This window comes from Lagenorhynchus albirostris, chromosome X (assembly GCF_949774975.1).
Source record: "Lagenorhynchus albirostris chromosome X, mLagAlb1.1, whole genome shotgun sequence".
NCBI lineage: Eukaryota > Metazoa > Chordata > Mammalia > Artiodactyla > Delphinidae > Lagenorhynchus > Lagenorhynchus albirostris.
The window spans coordinates 15,263,419-15,288,947 of NC_083116.1; the positions used below are offsets into that span (position 1 = coordinate 15,263,419).

Below are 25,529 nucleotides of genomic sequence, written 5' to 3' on the forward strand. Positions count from 1 at the left end.
TTATTTATATGCTGCTTTATTTCTGAAAGGATACACTGAACTGTCAGATGATCATAGCTAATGACAAAATGTAGAAATGAGGCATCGGCTTCTCTAACCACTCCTACGAGAATGTTAATATGCACTGTCATTACATGTGTACTCTTGATATCGTCTCATTATACTATGTAATATAACAATGTAGCTAGAATACAGTAAGTAGGTGATCCTGCATCTCAGGTAAGCGCTACGTGGAAATCCGCTTCTGCCTGCGGGGACAGTGGCCTCCGCATGCCCCCAGAGAGCCAGCTAAGCTCTTGAGGAACAGTCCTTAGAATCCCAAGAGAAGGGACTTGGCGGGCCTGCTTATTAACACACGGACACAGAGCAGACAAGTACTATGTTACAAGGGATTCCACTTGTCACTGTTGGGAAATGTCATATCCGTGTCAATGACAGTCCTGGCGCCTGCTCACCTACCCCTCTCGAGTCTTATGCTTACTTCTGTAGGATGACTTTCAAAACTGCAGGAACGTCTGAGGGGGCTAAAATATTTCCATGCAAGTCTCCAAACCCAATAAGCTATGTTGCTATTAATTAAAACGAAAATATTGTTAATTAAAAAAAGATAAAGGACAGCTGGGTTAGTTTTGTTAAGCTTCCAGAAGTATTCGCTGTGATGACGTTCTTCTGAAACAGGCTTGTTTGTTTTCTCAGATCTGCCTGCACTTTCCAAGTCACCTGCACGTTCCATGTTTGAAAGTAGGAACGCTCAGAAAACACGCCACACGGGGAAATCAAACGTTAGTACAGGGGAAAAGGTCAGTTGAGAATTACAGCTAAATTCAAATGTTAATTTTCTGGAAGTCCATGTTAGTCTTTTGAAAGCACAAAAGAACAGAGGGAAGGTTCTGATGAGGAAGTTAAACCATGCATTTCGCTAAGTTCTTTCTGCTCACAGAACAGGGTGAGCAGCCGAGTTGGAGCAGCCGCTGCAACTCTGATGTGTCGTGTGACCGACACGGTGGGTCCCAGCTGAGCCACAAGAGGCATCTCAGTGGGGGGCTTTATCTCTTAGGCTTCTTGCTTACGTCACTAAGCAGCTACATGGTCAGCACTTTTCTGCTCTATGATAAACATGCAGAAGAGTCAATCTAGCTAAGTGTTCGTTTGCTAATTGCAGCTATGGAGAAACTGACTTTGCTGCAGGGTTGCTTTTTGCTAAATCCTAATAATGATCACTGTGTGCCCTTACTTGAGTAATAACTGTAAAATGGGAGAAAAGACAGAAGGAGCAACCCTGAAGAGGTGAAAGGCCGCTCTCGCCCTATGGGTGGTGCCGGGCAGAGGGCGAGGACACGAGGAACAAGACTCAAATTCCATTTTACAGGACAGGAGCCCCTGTCACTTTACAGCTTTTTGGCACAGTCGGGGCAATACACTTGCTCCTGATGGAAAACAAAGCGCTTGTTGGCCAGATTCATGGAGCATTTTTTGCAGTGGAAGCAGTAGTCGTGCCAGGATTGTCCTTCATAGGCCACCACACTGGAGCCTTTACCAAACCCTGTGGAGGAAACAAAAGCAAACAAAAGCGACAGCTGAGTGGACACAGGTGGCAGCCAGGCCGCCGCCTTGCCCATTCACGGAGCCGACAAGCACGCGGGCAGCGTCCGCCCGGCGCCCGGCCCCCCACTCCACCGCGCACCGTCCCCCGCGCCGCCGGGACCTGAGAAGATGCCAGAGCTCAGTCGAGGGCCCCCTTGCTCTCCAGAACCCACATCCCCTGCCACCGCCATCGCCCTGTGACTGATGCGCACCGACCTCCCAGCACAACCAGTTTCTTTGATTTAGGTCAGGGCCATGGCATCAAAGTGGCCACCAGGAGGCAAACTTGGGCTGTTTGTGGGGTGTGCACTTACCGGGCCTCGAGGAGCTGCTAAGCTTCGATTTTTTCTATAAAGAACCACCACCCACGAGGGACAAGTCCTCTCTCCACCCGGATGCCTGCCCCGGAGGTTGGCGCTGGGAAACAGGGTGAGAGGCAAGCGTTTCCCGTGGCACACTGGGGGCTTCCTAGCTTTAGAGACTGGGTGGCTCACTCTTGACACAGTCCTTTTCCCTGAGGATGGCAAAAGTCTTCTCAAATGTACATTTCAAGGCTCCCCGGGAGATGGGAAAATTGGAGGCGGGGGAGAGGGCCCAGGGCACGTGGACCGCGGCCGCGAGATGAGGAATGAAGTGATTGGCTCGGCTCCTGATCGCAAAAAAAACTGCCCACTGGCACCTCTGAGCTAGCCTTCCGCTATGGGGTGTTCTCATCCCAGCTTCTCGCTCTCCGGCCTCCCCCACTTCCCCTCCCCTCCCCTCCCCCACCCCAGCCCACCCCGCTCCTCTCCCCCCACCCCTACCCCCCAGCATCCCCGCGCAGTGCCTGCCCGTGGCCGTGGGTCTCAGGCTCGTGATCTCCGGCAGCAGCGTTAGTTAGTCGGCAGTCGTCAGAAGTGTTCTGTGTTGCAAAGGCTAACCTGGCCTGGGGGAGAATCCAAACTATTTGGGGGCCTTCGGGACCACAGTGGCAGGGGGAGAGGGCATTCTTTGGGGCCTTTGTGGATGAAACCGACGACGTAGGAAAATGAGAGATGGTTACCATGCGCAAAACCTAGCCTGGCAGACTTAGCAAGGACTCTTTAGCCTACCAGTGATGGGGTTCTTGCATCCAGCACACTTCTTGGCCACAAAGTTCTTGTAGCAATCCACGCAGTAATACTGGTCCTCCACAGCGGTGAAACGCTGCCCAGCCAGCTTCTTAGAGCAGGTAACACACACAAAGCACTCGGCATGCCAGGGCTGATCCTGGTAAGTGATTCCTCCAGATGTGATGGCCTAGACCAGGGAGTGTAGCACCGGATTCAGATTCAACAACCATTTTGTTGAGTGCCTACTACGTGCCAGGCACTGTGCTGGGCGCTCTGGTCTACAATATCTCATTGAATCGCCACAACGGCCATGGGAGGCAGGCGCTATTATTATCCCCCAGTTACAGATGAAGACACTGGGGTTCAGAGAAGGCAGGCCCCTGTGCGAGGTTACTACACAGCAACTGGGGGGAGGAGGCCGGCCTCCAGGGCCGGTGTGCCCGCGGACAGCCTGCCTTGGCCTGGGCGTGGCTTTCTACTACCACAGTCTCATCATCTGTAAAACGAGAATAATAATCCCTACGTCACAGGGCTGTCGTGAGGATGGAATGGGATAGTGTGTGTGCAAGTGCTCTGCAAACTGTCAAACGCCACTAGAAGCAACGGTCAGCGCAGAACTCCCTTGACACGTACCTTGTTGCACTTCACGCAGTGCTTGGCAAACTTGGCCTCGTGGCAAGTCACGCAGTAGAAGTCCTCCCCTTTAGGGAAGAAGCTTCCCGTCCCGATGACTTGCTTGCAGTTGCTGCAGGTGAAGCAGTCTTTGTGCCAGACGGTGCCCTTGTACTCCACGTTCTGATCTCCTGCGGGGGGAAGAGGCGGGGTAGCCCCACTGACAGTGCTCTGCAGGGGGCTGCATCCGCTGGTGCCGTCCTGGGCCCTCCAGAGGGGAGGAAATGCAGGCCCTGCAGTTCTTGGCCTCACGCTTCCAGTCACCTACCCGCAGGGGCTTCTCTACCGCGTCCTCCTGTGGTCATGCCAACCCAGACTCTGTCAGGGAGGGGACCCCGGCTGTAGTGATTTAGGGTCAGATGCCTGAATCCCCGCCCCCCCACCCCCCATGGCCTTTGTGGACTCCGAGATTCAACGGGGGACTATGTGACCCGGAATTACACCCTAAGGAAGAAGCATGCTTCGATCACTTACTATCCCAAGTGAGAAAGCGCTACATACTTTTCACTTCCTTCTCTTGCCACAGACAGTTCTCTCCAGTGTTCTTTAGTTGCCGTGTGTGCGTGTGTGCGAGCATATATGTGTACACATATATACGTGTATATATATGCGTGCATATATACGCTGAACTCCAGCCGCGGCTCCCAGCAGCGCCAGCCCCATCACCGCAAGCAACCCCACGCCACGTCTGCCCCCAGGGCCTCCTCCCTGGCTGCCCCGGGGCTGAGTGCGGCCGGTACCTGCCACGATGGGCTTGAAGCAGCCCTTGCACTTGGGGGAGTCCTCCCGAGTGGTGCACTTGTTGCACAGGATCTTGTTGTCCTTGGCCACGAAGGTCTCATTGGCCAAGGAGCGGAGGCACTTGGCGCAGCGGAAGCAGGTGTCGTGCCAGTAGCGGTTCTTGTAGTGCACCTCCTGGAACCAAGCAGGGGGCCGGACGCCGTGAGCGGGGCGTCCCGTCAAGACGACATGGTCCCTCACACCAGAGCCCGAGCGGAAGGGCCGGTGCCCCGTCCAGGTCCACCCTCAGCCCCGCCCGCCCCCGCGGCCGCTACCTTGGAGTCGGCCCCGATGGGCTTGCGGCACTCCACGCACGTGTTGGCGCAGAACTTGTCGAAGCACTTGAGGCAGCAGTGGTGGCCGTCCTTCTGCACGTACTTCTTTCCCTGCAGGTTGTCCCTGCAGTAGTGGCAGTCGAATTTCTCAGCCATGGTGCCCACCTTGTAGCTGGAGGGACCTGCGGGGGACGAGCAGGTGGGACAAATGACCAACGGGAAGGCTGGAGCGTGGCCCGAGGGGCTCTGGGGAGGCCACCACGGGACCCAGGCGACAGGCGCTTCACCGTGACTCCTGCGACGAAAGCGCCCCGCGGTGAGTCACTGGGGCCCCGGGAGAGAGAGTCCTGCTGGGCCATCCCAACACAGTGCTGCCTCACAGAGGACACTGGGGGAGGGGGACAGGGGTTCTGGCGGGCACGGGGCCCCAAGTGGTGGGGTGAGTGAGGGCAGGGCTGGGACGGGGCAGGCAGGAGAGGGGAGGCCGAGCCTACACCAAAGGACAAGGACACAGCTCTCTGGGCCGAGTCTGCAGGCGGGCAGCCCAGCTGGCAGGGAGGGAGGTGCCCAGGCCCTCACTAGAGACCCAACCAGGAACCCCCGCCTACAACTTTCTCAGCGGGGAGAGCGTCCTCCGGACGCCCAGCTGTCCTCCTACCTGCAAAATGCAGTTCATCTGAACAGAAACTTACTGCTGACCCTGGACCACGCTAGGCACGTAAGCAATGCTTATTAATTCATTTTAAATGGCGACTTTTAAGTCTGCCAGAGCACTTTTTAATCCCTGAAAAGAACCTAAAGAATTATTTCCCAGATAGTTTACTGACTTTTGAGGCCCAAGCGATCAGGCAAGAGAGGACTTATTTAAAAGGCACTCTTGACGCGTACCGGCCAGTTTTGTGAACTATCTGTCACGGTGACGTTCGGTTTTGTGATGCGCCAAAATCAAATCCCCCTTTGTTTAAGCAACTAAGGGTCAATATGGTCAATGAACTATATGATTTAGGACATTTGCAATTTTCAAGTATAATTTGGGGGAAAATGGTTATCCAAGAACCCCTTCCATTGCCTTCATATAACTACTCCCTCCCACCCCACCCCACCCCATCCCACTCCCGCCCCCGGAATCACAGGCACTAAAGAACACTCTGTTAATCCTGCCACCAAAGAGGTACCAAATGTGAGTTTCTATTAGCTCCCAACTTCTGTAAGCAGACGCTAATTTCCTCCTCTCTCCCTGAGAAAGAAACTTACACGGGTAAATAGACAGCAATTATTTAATTTGCCCAGGAAACAGGAAAACAGAGACTATTTCTCCAACTACCCACAAACGTGGTTATTGTGCAAGTGAACAACACCCCAGGAGTAATTTAGAGAGAAAGAAGGAGGGAAAAGAAACGAGCAGTTGCCCGGTACTCACCGCAGCTCTTCCACTAACTGGCCAGCCCCAGACTCCCACTTTGGGTCCCATTCCCAGTTTTTGTTTTAATACAAACACATGTCCAAGTTGTTTGGATCCTGTTGCTGTAGGCAACCAAACAGCAGAGCGAGCTAAGGAAACCACACCCTGTGTCTGAGCACCGCCGGGGCTGGGCTAAGGCAGGGGACTCGCACTCAGACCAGCCTCTGACAAGGGCAGGTGAGCAGCGCCCCAGGCCCATCGGCTCTCCAGACACCTGACGACTGAAGCCAAGCAGTGACAGTCTTGTGCGAAGACAGGTGCTTGGGACAGTCACGTACCAGTTCAGAGATTTACTGAGACTAGAGAATGGTTCTTACCGGCACTTTTCCCCCAAAAGAAAACCGGGGTGTTCCCTTACATAACTGGGTTAGAAAGGAAAACTAGAGACATGATGAAACCAGGGTCCATCTCCTTGAACTACGCACTGTTTACTAAAGGCAGGTTTTAAACTGTCTTTAGCCCCCGTGTACACCGGAAAGGGCGCCTGTCACAGGGATAGAACGTTGAAAATCACTCTCCTTAATTCATTCTTGTTGGCCTTTCACATGTCACATAAAATCCTTGTCTTATTAGCTCTTCCATATTGAAACTGTGCACTCAGCGAAGACTTACTTTCTTGTTTAGAGCTGTGTAGAGAAACCAAATAAATCTCCGGTAACAGTAAGTGCCAGGAAATTAAATTATCAGTGGGTCCTAAATGCCATTTGGCAGGAAGTCAGAATTTGTAAGATTAGACAGCGCTGGCTTCCTGCGTGGCTAGAGACTATCTTCTTGGACCACATTTGAAAATCCCTCCTTCTCTCTTACCAAAGTCTCTATTTAGAGTAAGTCTGAACCCAACTCATTTTAATATCACTCTCTCTCTTTTTTGTTTTTTTGCGGTACGCGGGCCTCTCACTGTTGTGGCCTCTCCCGTTGCGGAGCACAGGCTCCGGGCGCCGGACGCGCAGGCTCAGCGGCCATGGCTCACAGGCTTAGTTGCTCCGCGGCACGTGGGATCTTCCCGGACCGGGGCATGAACCCGTGTTCCCTGCATCGGCAGGCGGACCCTCAACCACTGCGCCACCAGGGAAGCCCCAATATCACTCTCTTTTGATGTCATTCAAAGAAGAAATGGATTCTAAATATTTCTGTACTAGAGTACCATACAGAGACCCACCTAAGGGATGGTTCTGTCTCATGGTATTTCTGAATCCTAGCTTTATGGTAAAAATACAGGTACTTACGTCATACAAAAAAACAAACTACCAGAAGACACAGTGGATTCCATTTAGAGCTTTTGGAGAGAAGGAAAACCACTATGGTTTCATATTACCAGAGAGATCTTACCTGCCAAGCCTTTCCCGCCTTAAAACCACATACTTTCAAACTACTATTCTACCAATGCCAAGTTCTTCATTGGTTATTTTTATCGTTCTAGAACACGACTCGCCCAAGAGTTTCTAGGCATCCACACGATGAACTAATCCATGGCTTAGCAATGAACATGGCAGAACCAGAGAGTGTTGAAAATGGAGTCACCGAATCTGTTCACCACTTTATCACACCTACAGTGCAGGGTCGTAAAACCAAGCAGAAGGGAAATTCAGTGAACACCACTACGGAAAGCCCCACCACTCGGTGTTTTTGAGTCCCAGCTGTAGGCATTATTATTTTTTCTTTCTTCAGTATGAAAAGCCCAGGGTCATCTCATATTCCCCGCCAATGTGTACTTAAACCCAGAGAGTGTGTATCCAGATGAGTGACAGATTTCAAAGGGCACACCCTTTAGAACAGCTTTCCACAGCTGCCTCGAGCCTCTTTCATGTGTGTGCGAACACTTACTTGTCAAGATAAAATAGGCACTTCTAGGAATGCAGGCTTTATTGCCTAAGAAGTAAACAGGCTGGAAATACTTAAAGCATGTTAACAATGTCGATGTCAAATTCATGAACTTTAGTACCTTTTTGCAATAAATCCAGTAAGTGGAACTTTGGGCGACGGGAATGAGCTTACCTTGTGGTTTTCTAACCTTATGATTATTTGGTCCAAAACTATTTCAAACCTTCACACAGTGTACTTAGGAAGAAGCTGGAGTAATACATTCCTGCTGATGAGATAGTTACCACATCAGACCTCTGCATAAAATATCGACAATGTGCAGAAGAGCAAAATATTTCGTTACTACTTATCCTCTAAGAGATTAACAACTCTAAGAAAACGGCTTATAAATGACAACGCTGACAGGTTCCTAAAAGACAGCAAATACCCTGATTTGTGGGCTGCACCGAATGAGCCACAGTGAAGCACTGACTTCATGAGGAGAGAGAAGCTCTACGCTTCCCCTTCTCTCCCCTTGTTAGAAATAAAAGAATAGAGAAAAAAAAATGAAGGTGGCATTTTTACCTCCTCTTTGGGGCTCTCTTTAATCTTAGTGAATGACATAGACTTAGGTGAGGTGTATCTCTTAGGGAACAATTTTTTACCCCCTTAGCAATTTCTAAGTTCGTGAAATACAAAACCTTTTAACCTCCCAAAACTTCCAGATCTGTTTGCCTTGACCTATTGCTGTTATCTGGGAAAGGGCGTCATCAATCGTGAGATGAAACACTGGATACATACCAGTAGGACACTACTTCCCTTCCTGCCTTTGTCCAGGACATGTCTGCCCCAGGGAAGCTCTCTGACTAATCTTTATTTTTTTTTTTCCCTGCGGTACGCGGGCCTCTCACTGTTGTTGTGGCCTCTCCCATTGCGGAGCACAGGCTCCGGACGCACAGGCTCAGCGGCCATGGCTCACGGGCCCAGCCGCTCCGCGGCACGTGGGATCTTCCCGGACCGGGGCACGAACCCGTGTCCCCTGCATCGGCAGGCGGACTCTCAACCACTGCGCCACCAGGGAAGCCCCTGACTAATCATTTTATAACAAAGATTTCTGTTTTAGAAAATCAGGGGGCAGCGCCTGTGACCCTAAGGTGCTGACGTCTAACTGACAGTCCTTTATAAGACTTAGCCGGTCGGAATGCAGTTGGAAATGTGTCAAATTTTAGGTATTTATTCCAAGATGGTAGCCTGATTTTCTTGCTATGCCTGCTTCAAAAGACACATCATTCTTCACTTAATAAACAAGCTTCCTCTTTCAGAAAATTCCTGAAGTACATCCAACATTCTAAGAGGGGCCTATATAAACCTCAGTATCTCAATAAAAAGTTTTGGCTTCCGATTTAATCATGTACACATACAAGAAATATAACACTGCAACATCTGGGGTTTTTTGTTTGTTTTTTTGATTTTTACTATAAACCTCATTAGAGAAGATCTAATTTGTATTTAATAATCTTGTTTCTGCTTTATATGTATTCTCTCATGGATTTCTTGCTAATCTTCATTTTTCCCCTCCTGCCCAAGTGGCTCAAATTAAGAATATTTAGGGAAGAAGTGAGTATTATTACTAGGTAGCATTTTTCTAACTATGTGCTTTCCCTGAGTGGTATAATGTACAGTATAAACAGTGAACAGCAACTCAAATGGGAAAAAATGCAGGTTATTTCTGGTCTGTTAATGGCTAAGTGCAACATACCAGGACGTTAGTCACTCCACGTATGAGAACATTCAACACACGGAACGAAGCCTTCGCTGATGAAAGGGAGGCTTGCGCAGCAGTCGCGCCTGCGCACCTGGAGGCGCCGCCCCACGTGGGGGATAAACACCTGCACAGCTGCGACAGGGAAGGGCTCACGAGTCACTGAAAAGTGGGCTTTCAGAGAATTTCACAGAAAATGGGAAAGTGGTTTTTCCCTTACAAACAGACCAGGAAACAGTTCCATGTTATTAGCAACTTCGCCGGTACGCTGCGTTTAGGAAAACCCCCGCCAACTCTCCTTTGGCTTTTGCTGGTCACAGGTAACCCGGTTTAGATGACACCCGGGATCAGGAGGGCTGCACAGAGATGATCAAACGAAACATTACGTGCCCCTGAACTTACCCCGGGCAGATCCTATCCCAGAGCCACTCTGTCCTGACACAGGGCTTTTCTGAACGTCGCACACAACACGTGCAGCACGTTCTGCCTCTCGCGCCGTAGAGAGAGGGCTTCTGACCTGGTAGCCAACACAACATGCGTTTTCAGCTTTTCTAGTTGTGGCACAGTAGCAGGCGGTCGTTTGGTGGTCATTAAAAGTACAAAACGTTCAGTTTCACCCTAGACCAAGGCTTCTGACTACCACTTCCCAGTTATTTCAGGAAGCCAGTCCACCGGGTCTGCTCCCCTCGCCCACCCATTCCCGTCACATCCCTGCCTGGAGAGGATGCTGGGTGACTTCACTGCCCTCCCACCCACCCCATCCTCAACCTAAAAGGCCAAAGGGTAAAGGAATGAAATCTGCACAACTTTGCAGACGGTAAGTGTTCAATAACAAAAGGATCAATTCTTGTCCTTGAAACGTCCTCTCAAGTATGTGGATGGTCCCTGAAAACGGAGTCTCATCCATCCAATTATCCGAGCCTCTATTGTGTCCACACAAAGTCCATTTCAGGGTACTGTGGGGCTTCTTTCTGTGAGCACTTCTTTCTCAACTGCTTTCATGGACCTATGAACCTAATGTAACACAAGATGATAGTTCCTGATTTTAAAAATCATCTAGAAGGTGTCAGTAATTTGTCTAGTCACGGTTATAGCCTCCAGATTTACTATAAGAATAACATCGGGATTTGGTGCACTTTAAAAACCAAGGTTGGGCGTGTTATAAGTATGTCACCTTTGAGATACATTTCCCTGTCATTTAATTAGTAAATAAAACGGGGAGTTAACGTGAGTTCAAGGCCCACTGGAACAACTGCTACAGCTGACTGCTGTCTACACCCAGAGAATATGTATGTTGGCCGATTACCACAACGTCAGGCGTGTGGTGCCATGTCTGTAAAATGGCTCCTGGGGGGTGGGGAGAAAAACAGACGGCTCTTGAACCCTTGGGAACAGGGAAGACATTGCACACTGATTCATTAAAGCAGTGCATTCCATCACAGCATATTCGTCTTAAAACAACGAAAGAGAAATTTCTCAAAGTATTTCCACTGTTTAAGTATTGACAGGCAAAAAAAAAAATATATATATATATATATATATATGTATATATATATTATTGGCAAGCAGTTACAAGCTTTCAAAATCAATTTTTCCAAAAGACTGACGCTGATAATCATAATACTTTGCCCCTTAATCTGAAAGCTGGGAGATGGGACAAAGTGCCTGGTTGCTAAGAAAGGGGACTGTTACTCAGGCAGAGGGCAACAGAGCCACGGCGACATTCCTGGCTTCGCAGGAGAGAGTGGCAGCAGGCTGACTCCACAGAACCGGGCTTTCTGGGGAAACTGGCGGTCCTTCAGTCCCTATCCCGGGGGAGTCTTGCCCATGGCCCAAGGGCTTCCTCGGTGTCAGGAAGAGTCTCACGGTAATGACGGTCTAGAAGTTCCAAACCTTTGCCCCTTTTTCTGATCAGAACAATTAATAACCTATGTGTCATGTCAAAAGTATCACAGCAATTTCTTCAGGAAGAAAAGAGACGGCTCAGAAAAGGAGAAGATGTGGTTAAGTCAGTATGGACCTTCTTAGTTATAAATCTTCCTCCTTCCAGCTCCATATTCGATTGACCTTTTCTAAACACTTTAAATTCGATTCATAGCACTGTCAAGATGAAGACTTGTATCTTATAAATAACAAAAAAATTCCTAAAACAACAAAGAAAACCTCCTTCCTCACACAATCTCTTTCAGCTTCATAAGATGTCCTGGAAAATGTACAATACAGTAGTATGCTTATACATTAAAAGAAATAAGGCACTCAAACTGCTGATTTTACTTGAATAAGAATAATCTTTTGTCTTGGAAACAGCATTCGAAGAAGGCAAGGACAGAACAGAGACGAGCTACGATTTACTATTTATAGACAAGGCTAAAATCATTTCGTCGAAAAGTAGCTTTTAGACAAATCATAAGATTCAGTGCCCAAATAAAACTGTGCTTCCTAGAAGATAAAGAATATGCAGTTTTACCTGAGTGTCTATGGGAAGCCATGGCTTAGAGACCAAGTTCAGGAGCGGCACCTAGACCAGTCTTCCCTCAAGCCCAGCTGATAAGGCTGTGGCTCAGTTGTGAACATACATTTAAGGGGAAGCGGCTAACACAAAAATAACCAAGAGCAGATGGCCCACCCCTCCCCAGAGATCACAACCTTAATCCCACTAGAAAATTCTTAACCATTTTAGGTGATCCAAGGGAGAAGAATAGGACCCAGTAAAAATACCAAACACTACATATAAATACCTGTGGGGCTACTCAGCATCCAAATTAGCTCCAGAGCCAGAGAGGCCACATAGAAAGTGATCCCTGTACCGGAATAAAATTTGGACTCGGCCCTGGCATACCTTAACGCTGAGCCACCCTCATTAATCCACTTTATATGCCTAAAGAGCTTGCATTTGGTCCTTTGAAGAATTCATTTTTGTGCCGTTAATGATAAAAGTAACTATAAGAGACAGACTTGTGCTACCAGTGTAATTAAAAGGGATTAGACAGTATGAATATACAGATCAAGGGCACTATCTCTGTCCTACTTGGTCTGCATCAGAGATGAGGAGAATACTGAAGACAGCAATCCTAGCCTCGTATCTCCTTAGTGTCAGAGCAGGGCAGGAGGGAGACATACACGCCCGCTATGAACACCAAGGAAGAGACATCGTCCCACAAACGGAATCTCTCGCTTTTCACTGTCAGGAGCCATGAATGTAAAAATATGGACGAAAACATGGCGCCCTAACATGTTGTAACAGCTCAGCAGGTCATCCACTGGCCGGAGGCTGGTCATCAGGATGGAGCTCTAGGAGGGGCCTGTGAGTCCCTCCCCAACCCCCGTCCAGATCCTTCTCTAGCCTCATCCCTGCCCCCCTCGCCCTCATGCCTTGCTGGCCCCTGCGCCCTCCAGATATGCCCCACCTCAGGGTCCTGGCGGCCATCCCCTCAACATGGAGCCTCTCCCAGCTGCTCCTCTGCTTCCTTCGAGGCTTTGCTCCAAGTCACTTTCTCAGTGCCGTCTTCTTTGGCCACCCTGTTGAACATCGCAAACATGCTCCCCACCCCCGCTCTCCCTACCTCTTCCCCAATTTGTTCCCCGCGAAAACTCTATGCTGAAAAAATGAATTAAAAGACGTGGAAAGTGTTAACCAAGTCACATATGAAACGGAAACGTAGCCCCACCTGGAACCCAAAGGTGGCTTCAGCCATTGAACTTCAAGGAAAGGGGACGACCTGCGCTCCGGGTCAGGCCATGTCTCGTCTAGCGCTCGTCACTGGTGTCACCCTCTTCATGCATCTTCCCCCCAGGCTGAGGGCCGGGATCATGCTTTACTTGGCTTCCCGCTCCCAGAACCAGCAGGTAAGCGATACACGCTTCACGAGGAATGAGTCAATGAGCTTCCCGGCTCTTATGCTCTTCAAACGTTTAATGAAAAGTTATTCGAAATATATTCTGGACCCTTAAACGTAAAAATGACTAAGAACACAGCAATATTGTCATATACGGGTTAGATGAAACACACTCAGGAAACACAGCTGAACTGTCTTGGATTATTAAAGTATGGTATGCATCCAACTTAAAAGAAAAAGAGTTACTCTAAAAGATAGCTAAAACTGCCAGTAACTCCTAGTTAGCTGGAAAATGATATAACGGTAAAACCCCGGACGTTACAGGCAGATTTATTACATGTCAAGAAAGTAAAGATTTAAAAAAAAGGAAAGAAAGCCTGGGAAAAGAAGGGAAGGGGCGCTGCGCTCCCACCACGCCTCCGCAGCCTTTCTTATCTCGGCTGATTGCGTTCTGGCAGGGAGACTGGCCAGTCTGAAGGACGCCACGCCCCTAAAACAAACTCAAACTTTTCACCCAGAGGAAACGCTCTTAGTTTATTAGAGGATTAACCTTTACGAACCCTAAATTTTCAGTTTTAGTGAGGTGTATTTTTAGGTACACCTGAGTTTTTTTTTTTTTTTTTTTTTTTTTCTTTGCTGTACACGGGCCTCTCACTGTTGTGGCCTCTCCCGTTGCGGAGCACAGGCTCCGGACGCGCAGGCTCAGCGGCCATGGCTCACGGGCCCAGCCGCTCCGCGGCACGTGGGATCTTCCCGGACCGGGGCACGAACCCGTGTCCCCTGCATCGGCAGGCGGACTTTCAACCACTGCAACACCAGGGAAGCCCGAGCTGAGGTATTTTTAAACGCCCCTCTCGCCGTGCCACGAACAATAAGCTCGGCGCGCCCAAGGCTCTCCTCCAGGAAGTGAAAGGTGACAACAGAACACGGACAGACCCAGAGCCATACAAAATGAGCAAATACACCTAAATCTCTTTTGCCCGAAACACGAGAAAAAACACAAAAACGAGAGAACTGCTTTCTGACCGTTCATTAATTAGTCAACTCCGACCGGCCGGGCTGGACCGGGAGCTCGGACGACGACAACAGCATTTACTCTGCAGTCTGCGCCAACCAGGTGCAGTCGGCCTTCCGAGGAGCTTCATGAGGTGCGACCAACACCTGCTCTGACATCTGTCCCCACTGCCCATGTCCTCAAGTCACAAAGCTGTAACTTTCACAAAACAGAGAAGGCCCTCTGTCAGCTGAAAATCAACTTCTCAGTAAGAAGACTGCGGGGCTCAGTGGCTCCAAAGCTTTGACGGTCACTCAGCAGACACCCGAACGGGCACTGCTTTCATCAGCGTCTGAGCCACCTTCATTCCGCATCACCAGCGGGACGTGTACCAGCATCCCTAATAATCACTGTCCTGTTTACAAAGCACCTTCCTACGCTTCTGGTGGAGCTGGCTGGCGTTTCATGAACAAATCGCTTTAGCGTGTGAAGGCCGCACTTCGGGCCTTCCGGCCTCCCCTGCTCTCGCGAACATCAGGATGACCTGTCGGTGAGTGCTGTGCATCGCAGCTCCTCGGGCCCCCGTCGCGTGGGGACCCCTGAGGCTCCGCTTGCCTCAGCGTATCTACACACTCCTGTCCCCCAACCACACTGCACTTCCATTTAACCTGCCTTTGGCTCCAACTGTGGAGAGTGCCGCCCCACGCATTCGCTGATTGTATAAGAGCACTTGCTGAACACATGTCCTACTGTGCAGTGCAAGATATTTTGCTGGTCACAAAGAATAAGAGACAGTCCTTCCTTTGCAGTGTACCAAGATCGACATACAGATGACTAGCAATGCAAGGCACAGCACGGCGAGTGCGACCACACAGATGGGAAGTGGTGTCGAGATTTATCACAGGCAGGATCACATCGGGTTTGGGGGACCGGACAAGACTAGATGGCTGGGACGGTATGTGCCCTGGTCCCTGAAGAACGGGGGATACTGCAGCACACAGAGAAGGGCAGGGGCCACTCCAAGAAAGGGTACAGCGCGAGCAAAGGTACGAGCAGGGCAGGGCCCGCTCCAGAGGCAGGACGCAATCCCCTGCGGGCGGGAGCGCAGGACGAGAGCGAGGTGGCACACACAGACACGCGCAAGGGGAGGGTGCACAGCCTGGCAAGGAATGGTGCGGGCACCAGCCTGAATGAGGGCACTCAGGGCAGTGGGCACGGAGAGGAGAGCTGGAAGGGACACTGTGGGGCAGGACCAAGAGGACGGCTTAGGGGAGGAGCCGTGACCCCTCTGAGGTCGTGATTCTGGGTGATGGGGACGTGGGAGGCGGAGCCGCTGTGGGGAAAAACGGCACTTTATTTTGGGCTTTATAAGGAGGTTCTTCTGAGATGTCAACAACTAAGCCCCTTTAATAGGGTCCAAGTTGTCAAGCCAAGAGAGAACCAGGGATGAGGGTGAGGTTCCAGTGGAATCATGTTTGTGGGGATTCTTGCCCTGCAATCGCACCTCAGAATCTCTACCTCACAAATACCACTGGGAGGATCAAACTTCCGAAGTTCAAAGGGGTGCAACCTAAGAGTCGAACATGACAAATTCAGTGACCTAGTTGGCCCCCATCTCGGGAGTTCCTCACTCACGGCTTGGCTGTGGTCACGCTTCTCCCGACTGCAGTTTTCTTCTCCCGAAGAAATCTGAAAACGTACTCAGGTTCACCTACTGGCTGTGAGTCGCCGCCAGAGGCGAGAGAACGATAACAAGCTGGAATGGAGTCTTTGTGGATGTATCAGTGGTTTCATCTTAATTTTTCTCTTCCATTCTTCTTCTCCTCCCCACGCCTACTACTAATGCATTAACACACGGCAAGTTTTTTCTCAATACAACTTCATCAGACTCCCCAGTCCCCCCACCAACAATCTTCCCGAGTGACTCCAACTGCGCGATTAAGGCACCTAGTCATGCACCGAGACGCGGTGTGATTCAGAGTTGAGCTCTCCAGAGTATTTCTGGCAAGAAAAAGCCCGGGACAGCTTCTGCCATCTCATGTTCCTGTCAACCTTCAGGGTGGGAAAGAGTACTTTTTCTTACCGAGTAGCCAAATTTTGCATAGTCACCGCTTAAGTGTCACAACTCAGTGTCACAACGAGTCAAAGAATAAAACGAGGGGACCCCCCGGAACCACACGAGGGGCAATTATATCAGGTAAGGCCCGAATGAAAGCAAACCTGGAATTCTGCCTCCCCAAAGGGCCTCTGAATCTCGGAGCGAAGGAAAGGGTGGCTGTGAAAGGGGAAGACCTGTTACAAATGAGCTAAAATACATGAAACAGAAGACCCTGGAAATGGCCAAGCACCTTGCAAGCGCTAATTCACTCCAGGGAAGGCCTGTTCATTTCACAATTCATCAGGGCTTAGAAAATCTCCGTGTAAGACTCAGAGATTAAGCATTTAAACACGTGCCATGGCCTCTGCCATTTGATTTTTTGAAAATGTCATTCCATGATTAGTAACTAATTTTAAATGTCTCCTGTCCCCAAAGCCTGCCCCTTCCTATACTGCTCCTAGACTCTTGCCAAGATGTAGGAACTGTACCAACCACATCCCAGAGATATTTCTGTGGGCTTCTAACCAGAAATCACCACCAGGACAACATGAACAAATGACTTTCAAAGTTAGCCACTACGATGATCTCAGATTTAAAAATACATATTTGAAGTGGCACTTAAAAGAGGAAATAAAGAGAAAGCGATAAACGAAACGAAACAGAAATCAGTAAGAGTTTTAGAAGGCAATACACAATACAAATACAGAATTTCAGATCAGAGGAAAACGAATATTTCATGAAACGGAGAAGCTTGTAGGGATAAATCTTTCTCATATTTTCGGTGTTAAAATTCTCTTCCAGTCTATTTCTACCACCACCACCCACCTGTGATATATCTGTTTTATTTCCATGTTGCCATGTGCCATGACTCAAAACACCCTTTCAATCATGCTAACTCCTGGCATTCACCAAGCCCACCTGTTATGGACATTTCAAGCCTCTGATAGATGCTTGAGAGCTAAACATTCCATGACCCTAGTCTATAACTTAGCCAGCTGATTAGTATCCGTAACAGGACAGAACAGCAGATCAAATAAGCTTCCATCTCCTTACTCTTAATTCTGCTACCTGGGACCGACTGCCTTGACCAGAGGCGTGATCATAACTCACGAGCCCTGCTTTGGGGTGTGAGATCTCAACTAGTAACATACAACCTGTGCTCATGTACCAAAGGACTGGAATTACTACATCCCCTCATTATGCGCTGGTGCTTTCAACTCCGAAACAGGGGAAAGCCCCAGAATTCAGGGTAGAGGTTGGAAACATGAGTGGTTCTGCGGGGTTGGTCATGGGGCACAGAAGTGGGTGTGGGAGCACAGCGGGAGGAAGGGCGTCAAGCTGTGATCTGGGCGTCACTCAGGAAGTCTAGGTTTTGTCAGGCAGCAGGGCTGACGGTTTGATAGCAGGGCCGATCGCGTTCCTGGAGGATCGAAAGCCTCACTTGGTCCCCATCTGTCAAGTTTCGCCGAGGGCCACTGTTTGTCTGCCTGACCCAGGAGGGTGCTGGTCCGTGGTGACTCACGTCTGGGAGAGCAAACGTGAAGAACTTCCTGCGGAAAGAGCTACCCTGTTGGCGACGACAGGCACTATTACCGGAAAACTCAGTGGCGAGACGGAGTAAAGGCCAGTGCGCCCTGCCGTGAGGTCACTGCCCGTCAGTCTGTGCACGGGGAGGGCGCGGCACGGGGGCACAGGCTCCACCTTCACCAAGACCGCACGATGACAGAGTCGGAAGCGACCTCAGAGGCCTCATCTTACGGACGGGAAAACTAAGGCCCAGAGACGGGGGGTGACTTCCTCACTGCGTTAGCAGCAGCTCTAGGTCTGGAACCCGGGTGTCGGGCCCCCCGAGGCGCCACTCCGGGCACATCACGCTGCCGCCAGCAAGGGCTCTGCTCACGACGCCGGAAAACCTGCTCGCGGGTTTATTTATGCTCAATGGGGGTCACGGTCCCTTGACCTCTGGTCATCATCGGCAGAGGCTGGGTGCCTGAGTCACCGACACCGAGACTAGGGGACACCTCGTAGGTTCTCTCACGCTACAGCCAGGGTCTAGTCAAAGTGACCGTACACTTCAGCCGAGCTCAGTGGGAAGCGGCAGCTGCTACGGGGCCGAGAGAGCAGGGCCCGGTCGATGGAGGAGCAGAGGGTCTCCCTGAAACGGCTGACACTCCAGAAGCATGAGCGAGTCGTTTCAAAGCTCTGGAAGTCAAGCAGCACGTTCACCGTGCCAGGCGGGCAGCACACGACCAGAACGACAGGGACACGAGGTCCAGCAAACACAGCCCAAGGAGCAGTCTGTAGCTGGAGTGGCAGAAGCCACCACAGGTCACGCGCTCGGAGAGATTACATCACGTTCACCTCAAACTCCAACATTTCCTGTTGGTTTTCCAGCAGTGCGACAATCAAAGAGAACAAGCACGTGACTACGGACTGAGCGTAAACAAGACCAGATTGTCGGAGGTAGGGAAACCCAAATGAACAGTGACGGTGATCACCGCATTCAATGGAACTCAGATGAAATGGTTTAGACTGGACCATGACTGTTTCTGAAGGCTTCCACGAAAGAAATTCAAGTCTTAACTTTATACGAGATTGTCTGAGCAAGCAACATTGTTCTAAGACAAATAACATAGAATTTGCCCTAGGGTTAAATACGGGGTTGTTTCATAAAGTTTCAAGGGGATACAGCACAGTGGCTAAGGGCATGGACTCTGGAGCCAGAACATCTAGAATCAACTCCTGCCTCCACCACTTAGTGGTTGTGTGCGAGCAAGTATTACTTAACTTCTCTGTGACTCAATTTGCTCATCTTTAAAATGGGGATAACAAGAGTACCTACCTTAACAGGGCTGTCATGAGAAAGAGTAAATACTGGCAACATTTACAACAGTGACTGGTACACAGTAAGCACAACGTGTTATTTATTCAATTTCACTCTAAAAATACGGATGTCCCAAGAAGCAGATTCCTGCAAAACAGGAATTTATCCTCAAGTTTACCAATCCACAGGGGATATGTGGAAAGAGACAAGAGCTCAGGATCTTGGCCCAGAGCCCAGCTGCAAGGATTATGGGCCTGAGAATGACTGGGGCACCCAAGAACAATGCTGAAAGTCCTAGGAACTCAGAGGAATCAGCCCAGAGGGGACAGCTGTACCTCCCATACGGACAAGGAGGGTTTATGAACACGTGACGGAGACCTACGGAGGACAAAACTCTGCCCTTTCGATCCTCTAGTGAAAATAAAAGACCCACTAGGTCTAGGTCTCCTGCTCAGTCTTCGGCTGGGGAGGGATCTTCCCTACATCCCTCCTACAAGTAAGGGCCCAGTGAGCCCAACGGATGATCAGACCTTCCTACACGATGAATAAGGCCTTGCTTCGTTGAGACTAATTAATGAGGTGGGCCCCTGCGGCTCACAGCTCTGATCTTCAGTTGGCCTACGAAGAGCAACAATGAGAAGAGGCTGCCTGTATCACTGGGAGCCACAGCTCCGGCCAGAACACAGGTTAGTCTTGGGTCGCATGAATTCATTCGGAATGAATGCCAAGGACACGCATCTGAAGACGCCATCTTCTTAGGCCACTTGCAAGGAGGACTCAGCAGCTCGGCTGAGGTAAGGCTGCTCGGGGAGAGACTTCGCTTGAGTGAGCACGGTCAGGCCGAAAGTCTCGGGGCGGCAGAACTGAGCTGTGCGTCGTCTATCCCACCCCTGAGCAAAGATACATTGTGCTCAACCCCCCGGGCCCAACCCCAAGACGAGCGCAGCTTTAGGCACCTGGAGTTGGGAAGACTGACAGAAGACTGTTATCTGACCAGCCTACGGACAGGCCGATGCTATGACGGCAACGGCCCAGCACCTGTGAACACTCCGTGACTGGGGGACGAGAGGTCACACAGTCAGGTCCACCGATCTCACCCGAGAGCCCTAAGGCTAACCCCCTCCGATTAGGAATGGCCCCTCAAACCCCGAGACTCAGCTTGACCCAGGAGAGCCCAAGGAAGGGTGTGGGGTGGTTCACTGGCAAGACAGGTTAGGGGCAGGAGTTGCTCTGACATCAGCTGCGGCGAGAGGAAGGGCAGCTGCTCCAAAGATTCTGAGGCTCCTTTGAGAACTCCCATAACCTTCTCTCCACGTGGCAGGGAGTGGGGAAGGCCTGCAGCCACAATCTCTCAATCTCATATAACTGTAAATCCTTTTTTTCGGCTATTTTGCTTAAAATTCAATCAACCAGGGCTTCATGTGGGTTAACAATATTCCCCCAGAAAATAAAAAGATCATTGGTGGGTGTTAGTGAAAGTACCTAAAGGATACGAAGTCTTCCGGCGTCATCAGCGATACTACGTAAAGTATTTTACGACGGAAAGGTTTCTTAGGTGGAAACTTAAGAAAGTTGTTCCCTGTTTAATATACTCACGGTGATTCTTAAAGTTTCCAGGTTCATGACTTCACCAAGTTGTTTTTTCTTTTATTTACTGGGATACAATTTACACAACATAAAATTCATCCCTTTAAAGTGTGCACTTCAGTGGGTTTCAGTACATTCATAAAGTTGCGCAAGCATCAGCCTCATCTAATTACAGAACATTTTCATCATCAGAAAACAGACCCGACAGTCACCAGCAGTCGCCCCCTATTCCCCCTCCCCCAGCCCCTGGTAACCACTAATCTGCTTTCTGTCTCTGGGGATCTGCCTAGTCTGGACATTTTCATACCAATGGAATCACACAGTGTGTGACCTTTTGTGGCTGGTTTCTTTCACTTAGCATGTTTTCAAGGCTCATGCATGTTGTAAATGTGTAAGTACTTCATTCCTTTTTTATTGCTGAATGATATTCCATTGTCTGGATATACCACACCCCATTTATTCATTCACCAGTTGATGGACATGAATTGTTTCTACTTTTTAGCTATTATGAAAAATGCTGCTGTGAACATCCTGTTTTGCATGTGGATTTACTGCATTTTTTAAATATCTATTGATGAAAAGGTAGTGAAAAGTCTTCCTCTCCTGCCGGCCCCAGACACCTATTTCCCCCTCTCCATCAGGAACCAATGATACCGGTGTCTTATGTTTCCAGAGGCGCTGGGCATATGAAAACTAGGCAGCCACGTACACTTTTTTCTTTTTCCTTTTTGAAAAACGTAACAGTGAGATACTATACATACTCTTCTACAGCTTGCCTTTTCTATTTGATAGATATATTTTAGAGTTTCCATGTTAGTACATCAAGAGCTCCACTTCTGTAACATGTACATAGTATTCAACTGTGTAGCTGTACCACGATTTACAGTTCGTTACTGATAGACATTTAAGTTGTTTCCAGCCTGCTATTACAAACAATGATGTAAGAAATACACAAAGTTTAAAACGATGCAATGAATCAATTAGAAAAAGTACCGTTAGTGAGTCTGACCAGATTGCCTTCCCCTAATACCCGACAAGGGTCAGCTGCACTCAAAGAACCAGAGTTGTGATTTATTTACAAGGAAAGAGAGACAGAGAAAGGAAAAGGATGAAGGGGTCTCACGTGGATCAGGCAGCACCCCCCCAAGGCTTACTGAAGTGGTAGATTATTTTTGTTCAGGCAGAAAAGACGCCATCTGGAAATCCCACGCCAACTATGCTAAGGTTACCCTCAGCTAATAAGCCACCCAGACAGGAAGTGGCTTTTGATTCCAAGTCGAGTGCTCTTTGCACCAAACCACAGGTCTCGGCCAATGAATTACGAGACAATAAACTGAGTCAAACGCTTATCCTGACAACGTACACACGTGCTCACTGTGGTGCACCGTGATGCACTGGTGGCAACGGAGACGTTACCCCTTGAGATTAGGAGGTGCTTAGCGTTCATCAGGTCTTTAGGTGGAAAAGCTATAAAGTACCTATGGTATTTGACTTTCAAGTGTTCACATTCTCTTCTTTATCTATTGAACAAAATGAAAGGTGGCTTCTCAGCCAGGGTCTGGAGCATGGGTGCCCATGCTCTGCACCAAGCCGGTGCAGCTGAGTCACGAGGCTGACCTTCACCTTGCCTGCCTGGAAGGCAACATTGCACACCTTCCTTCTGGAAACCTGTCAGGGATTTTCCAGCTCTGTCTGCATCAGAGCTTTAAATGAACCCTGCAAGAAGAGTAGCTTGATGTCTGTCGTCTCAAAAGTCAGTCTTTTCTGAAACGGGCACTTGGTTTTTGAAAGGACGCATAACTAACGGAAGCCAGGTGACTCGTGCTCTGTGTGTCACTGATTTCGCAACTTAGATTGTACCTCCCTGTTTCTCCAACAAACAAGAAACAGAAGTGTCATTTGTACCCCGACTCCAATCTCACAGCGAACATTTAAAAAATTAACTCTTTGGGTTTCGGGAAAAGGGGTTCATGTTTATAAATCAGCATAATATACGTAAATCATTAAAAAGTCTGTCTACCAGCAGTTTTTGTTAGGTGTTAAAATAGGGGTCCTCAGTCATGGTGTTGCAGCAGGTCAGTGTGGAGAACCAGGGGTATAATAAAAATTGTAACACTAATTCATTTCAGTTCACTTCAAACTGTCTACCCATTTAATGTCATAAACAAATGCTGAATACATGCTACATAAATGATCATATTGGACGAGGCAGTGTACAGAGAAGAGACGAATTCAGGAGCTGTGAAACAGGACATTTAATTCTGAAAGTTTTAGCAAGTGCAACATCAATTACAAGTTAATTCCGTCAAAGTAAACGGAGACAACGTTGTAAAAGTTAAATTCATTTTAAGCTGGCATTTAATGAAGAGAACAGTGAACGTCTGGTTGGCTCCACTGTTCTGTAACTCAAGGAATGAGCAACAGATATGGAATCAAAAATCCCAGGTAGAATCCCTGACTCTGTTGACCTGCTCACAAGCCAAGTTATTTTTTCTTCCTCATCGAGAAAATGGGGACATGAATACTGCTCCTGCTTTCTCTATAGGATTGTTTTGGGAACCAAATTAAATCACGTGTGTCCAAGTACTGAACCGAAAAGTATGAACTGAAAAGTCATGTCAAAATAAAGTGTCTGTAAAAGAAAAAATATATATAAAAACCAGGCTTTGTACCTAAGTAGACAGTGTCTTCTAATTTTCCGAGTGGATTTCAGTTTTCACACGACTTACAAAGTTTTCACAGTAAGCACATACACAGTTATACACCATACACCATAAAATCGAGTAGCAGATCATTGTGAAAAGCCTGGCGATCTCTCTCACATTAGCCCAAACTTCCAAGGATACAGAATTTAAAAAATAGTCATATGGGGATTCTAGTTTTACTCAGGATCTAGCTATTTAATCCTCTTGCTATTTAGTTAACATTTGATTCTTTGCAAAGGCACAAGGAGCCGGGTACAAATGTATTATAAGCTAGCTCCACATAATCTTGGTTCTTTGCTGTGATCTAAAAATCAAAAGCATACTCCTCTGCCTGTTTGTAGAGGGTAATTTTTGTTGCTTTAAGTAACTGACATGGTTTACCCTTCATTCTTTACAAAGAGAACAACTTGGCAAGCTCTCAACAAGAGGAAAAATGAAGCCAAGGTTACTCAGAAGACTTTTTTCCCAGAAAAATTAAATAAAACAAGGGACACTTTTTATTTGTTGTCCGAAGGGCTGGAGATTCAGTAACCACTTGAAGAAGTGAGTTTATCCCTTTGTAACACAGCCAAGACAGGGTTTATTTTCCTACTGTTATGATGGTAACTTAGAACACCCAGGACAACAATATCAAATATCAGTTCCCTCCAGAGTTGTAACTTTCTAAATGTAGTAATTAGTAATTTGTCAAGATTATCATTCAACATACAAATAGTTTCTACAGAGTAATTTGAACCCTGATGCCACCTTCTATATCCAGTCCTCAAATGCTATCAAATATAAACCAGGTACTGTTTTCATGAAAGAAGAGTACAGGTGTTACACACGGATAAACTGAGACGTTAAAAAGATTAAGTGTCTTGCCTTCAGAGAGGGGAGCAAGGTCGAACTAAGAATAGAAGCTCACACTGTCACCTGTCGTAATCATAAATCTAGAAAACTTTCCACCCTCCTGCCAGCAATAGGTGCACAGTCTAATCAATTTCTATGTGTTTTAAACATCTTGTTTTGCAGTCAGGAAATGAACCTTCTAAACTGATTTGTGGACATATCATTTACTTAAGGGTGGTACTGTACATATGAATGACAGAATATAAAGTATTCATATACAAAACAACAGTTTTCAAACAAAATTAAATCGGAGTGATGTTAATACCTAAATGTTAATCATTCAAAAACTTGAGCTATAACTAGATATACTTTTAAATGTCCCTATTATACTATATACAGTAAATCAGTTTTATTATCGGTGCTTATGAAAGAAACCATCACAGAACAAGTCAGTCACATTCTGAGATCAAAGAGCAGGTCGGTAGTAGAGGAACTGAAACCTCTGCAACCTAATAGTCTCTTCCAAGACCAAAGGGCATTATCCTTCCACGGTGCCAAGGACTTTTTACGGGTTTTAAAGAGTAGCGTGTCTGTCTGAAGGCGCTGCTTAAGGTTTTACAACTCCCTATAGGTAATTTTTAAATTCATGTTCTACTGACACATTTAAGATATATCTAACCGCCCAGTTCTTCACCCACACCCCGCCACCTAGTCCCTGCCCCAAAGATTTTTTCTCCTAACTTTCTGTTCTTAAACATTACATTTTCTTGGAAGGTCCAGAGATTGGCAGCATCGCAGAGATCTGCTTCTACCAAGGCAACAGCAGCTGGAACTGAGGTGGAAACTGCAGGATTAGCCCCTATAGGGGGAAATGCTTTTAAGGGATCTCCCGCCAGCTAACTCAGGAGTGTGAGGGAAGACTCCCAGAAGGAAATACACCCATCCAGCCCCCCGCCCCGGGGCCAAGGGAGAGTGTTTAGACAAGGTTCTGGGGATTGAGAGTAAAGGGAACAACGACGCAGCTTTGCAAGGATGGAGGGAGTGCTTTCCGCATAAAGGGCATAAAAGCCACACACTAAAATCTCTCATCTCCAGCACGGTCTCACGGTTCCAATTGCAACAAGAGTGTTTTTTTTTAATAATTTGCACTTAACACCTTGACACCAGGGTTTGGGATGGGATCCAGCACAGACCAAATTCAGTCCTTAGTTAACTGCTCCCCCGTTTT

General features: G+C 48.3%; 1 protein-coding gene across 4 annotated transcripts in view; it reads right to left on the reverse strand.

Annotated features, from left to right (window-relative positions):
- Positions 1–25,529, reverse strand: part of FHL1 (four and a half LIM domains 1) — a 60,804-nt gene continuing 35,275 nt past the window's right edge. Inside the window, exons 1-7 of one of the 4 annotated variants that reach the window (XM_060137054.1) lie at positions 11,894–12,049; positions 4,403–4,584; positions 4,088–4,262; positions 3,309–3,478; positions 2,676–2,862; positions 1,899–2,098; positions 1–1,543 (exon numbers count right to left, since the gene is read on the reverse strand). In XM_060137054.1, the coding sequence (XP_059993037.1) occupies positions 1,460–1,543; positions 1,899–2,098; positions 2,676–2,862; positions 3,309–3,478; positions 4,088–4,262; positions 4,403–4,584; positions 11,894–11,915 (1,020 nt within the window). In that variant the 5' untranslated portion in view covers positions 11,916–12,049 and the 3' untranslated portion in view covers positions 1–1,459. Of the gene's footprint in view, positions 1,544–1,898; positions 2,099–2,675; positions 2,863–3,308; positions 3,479–4,087; positions 4,263–4,402; positions 4,585–11,893; positions 12,050–25,529 lie in introns of those variants that run through there. The other 3 variants (XM_060137055.1, XM_060137056.1, XM_060137057.1) reach the window with 3 other exon arrangements.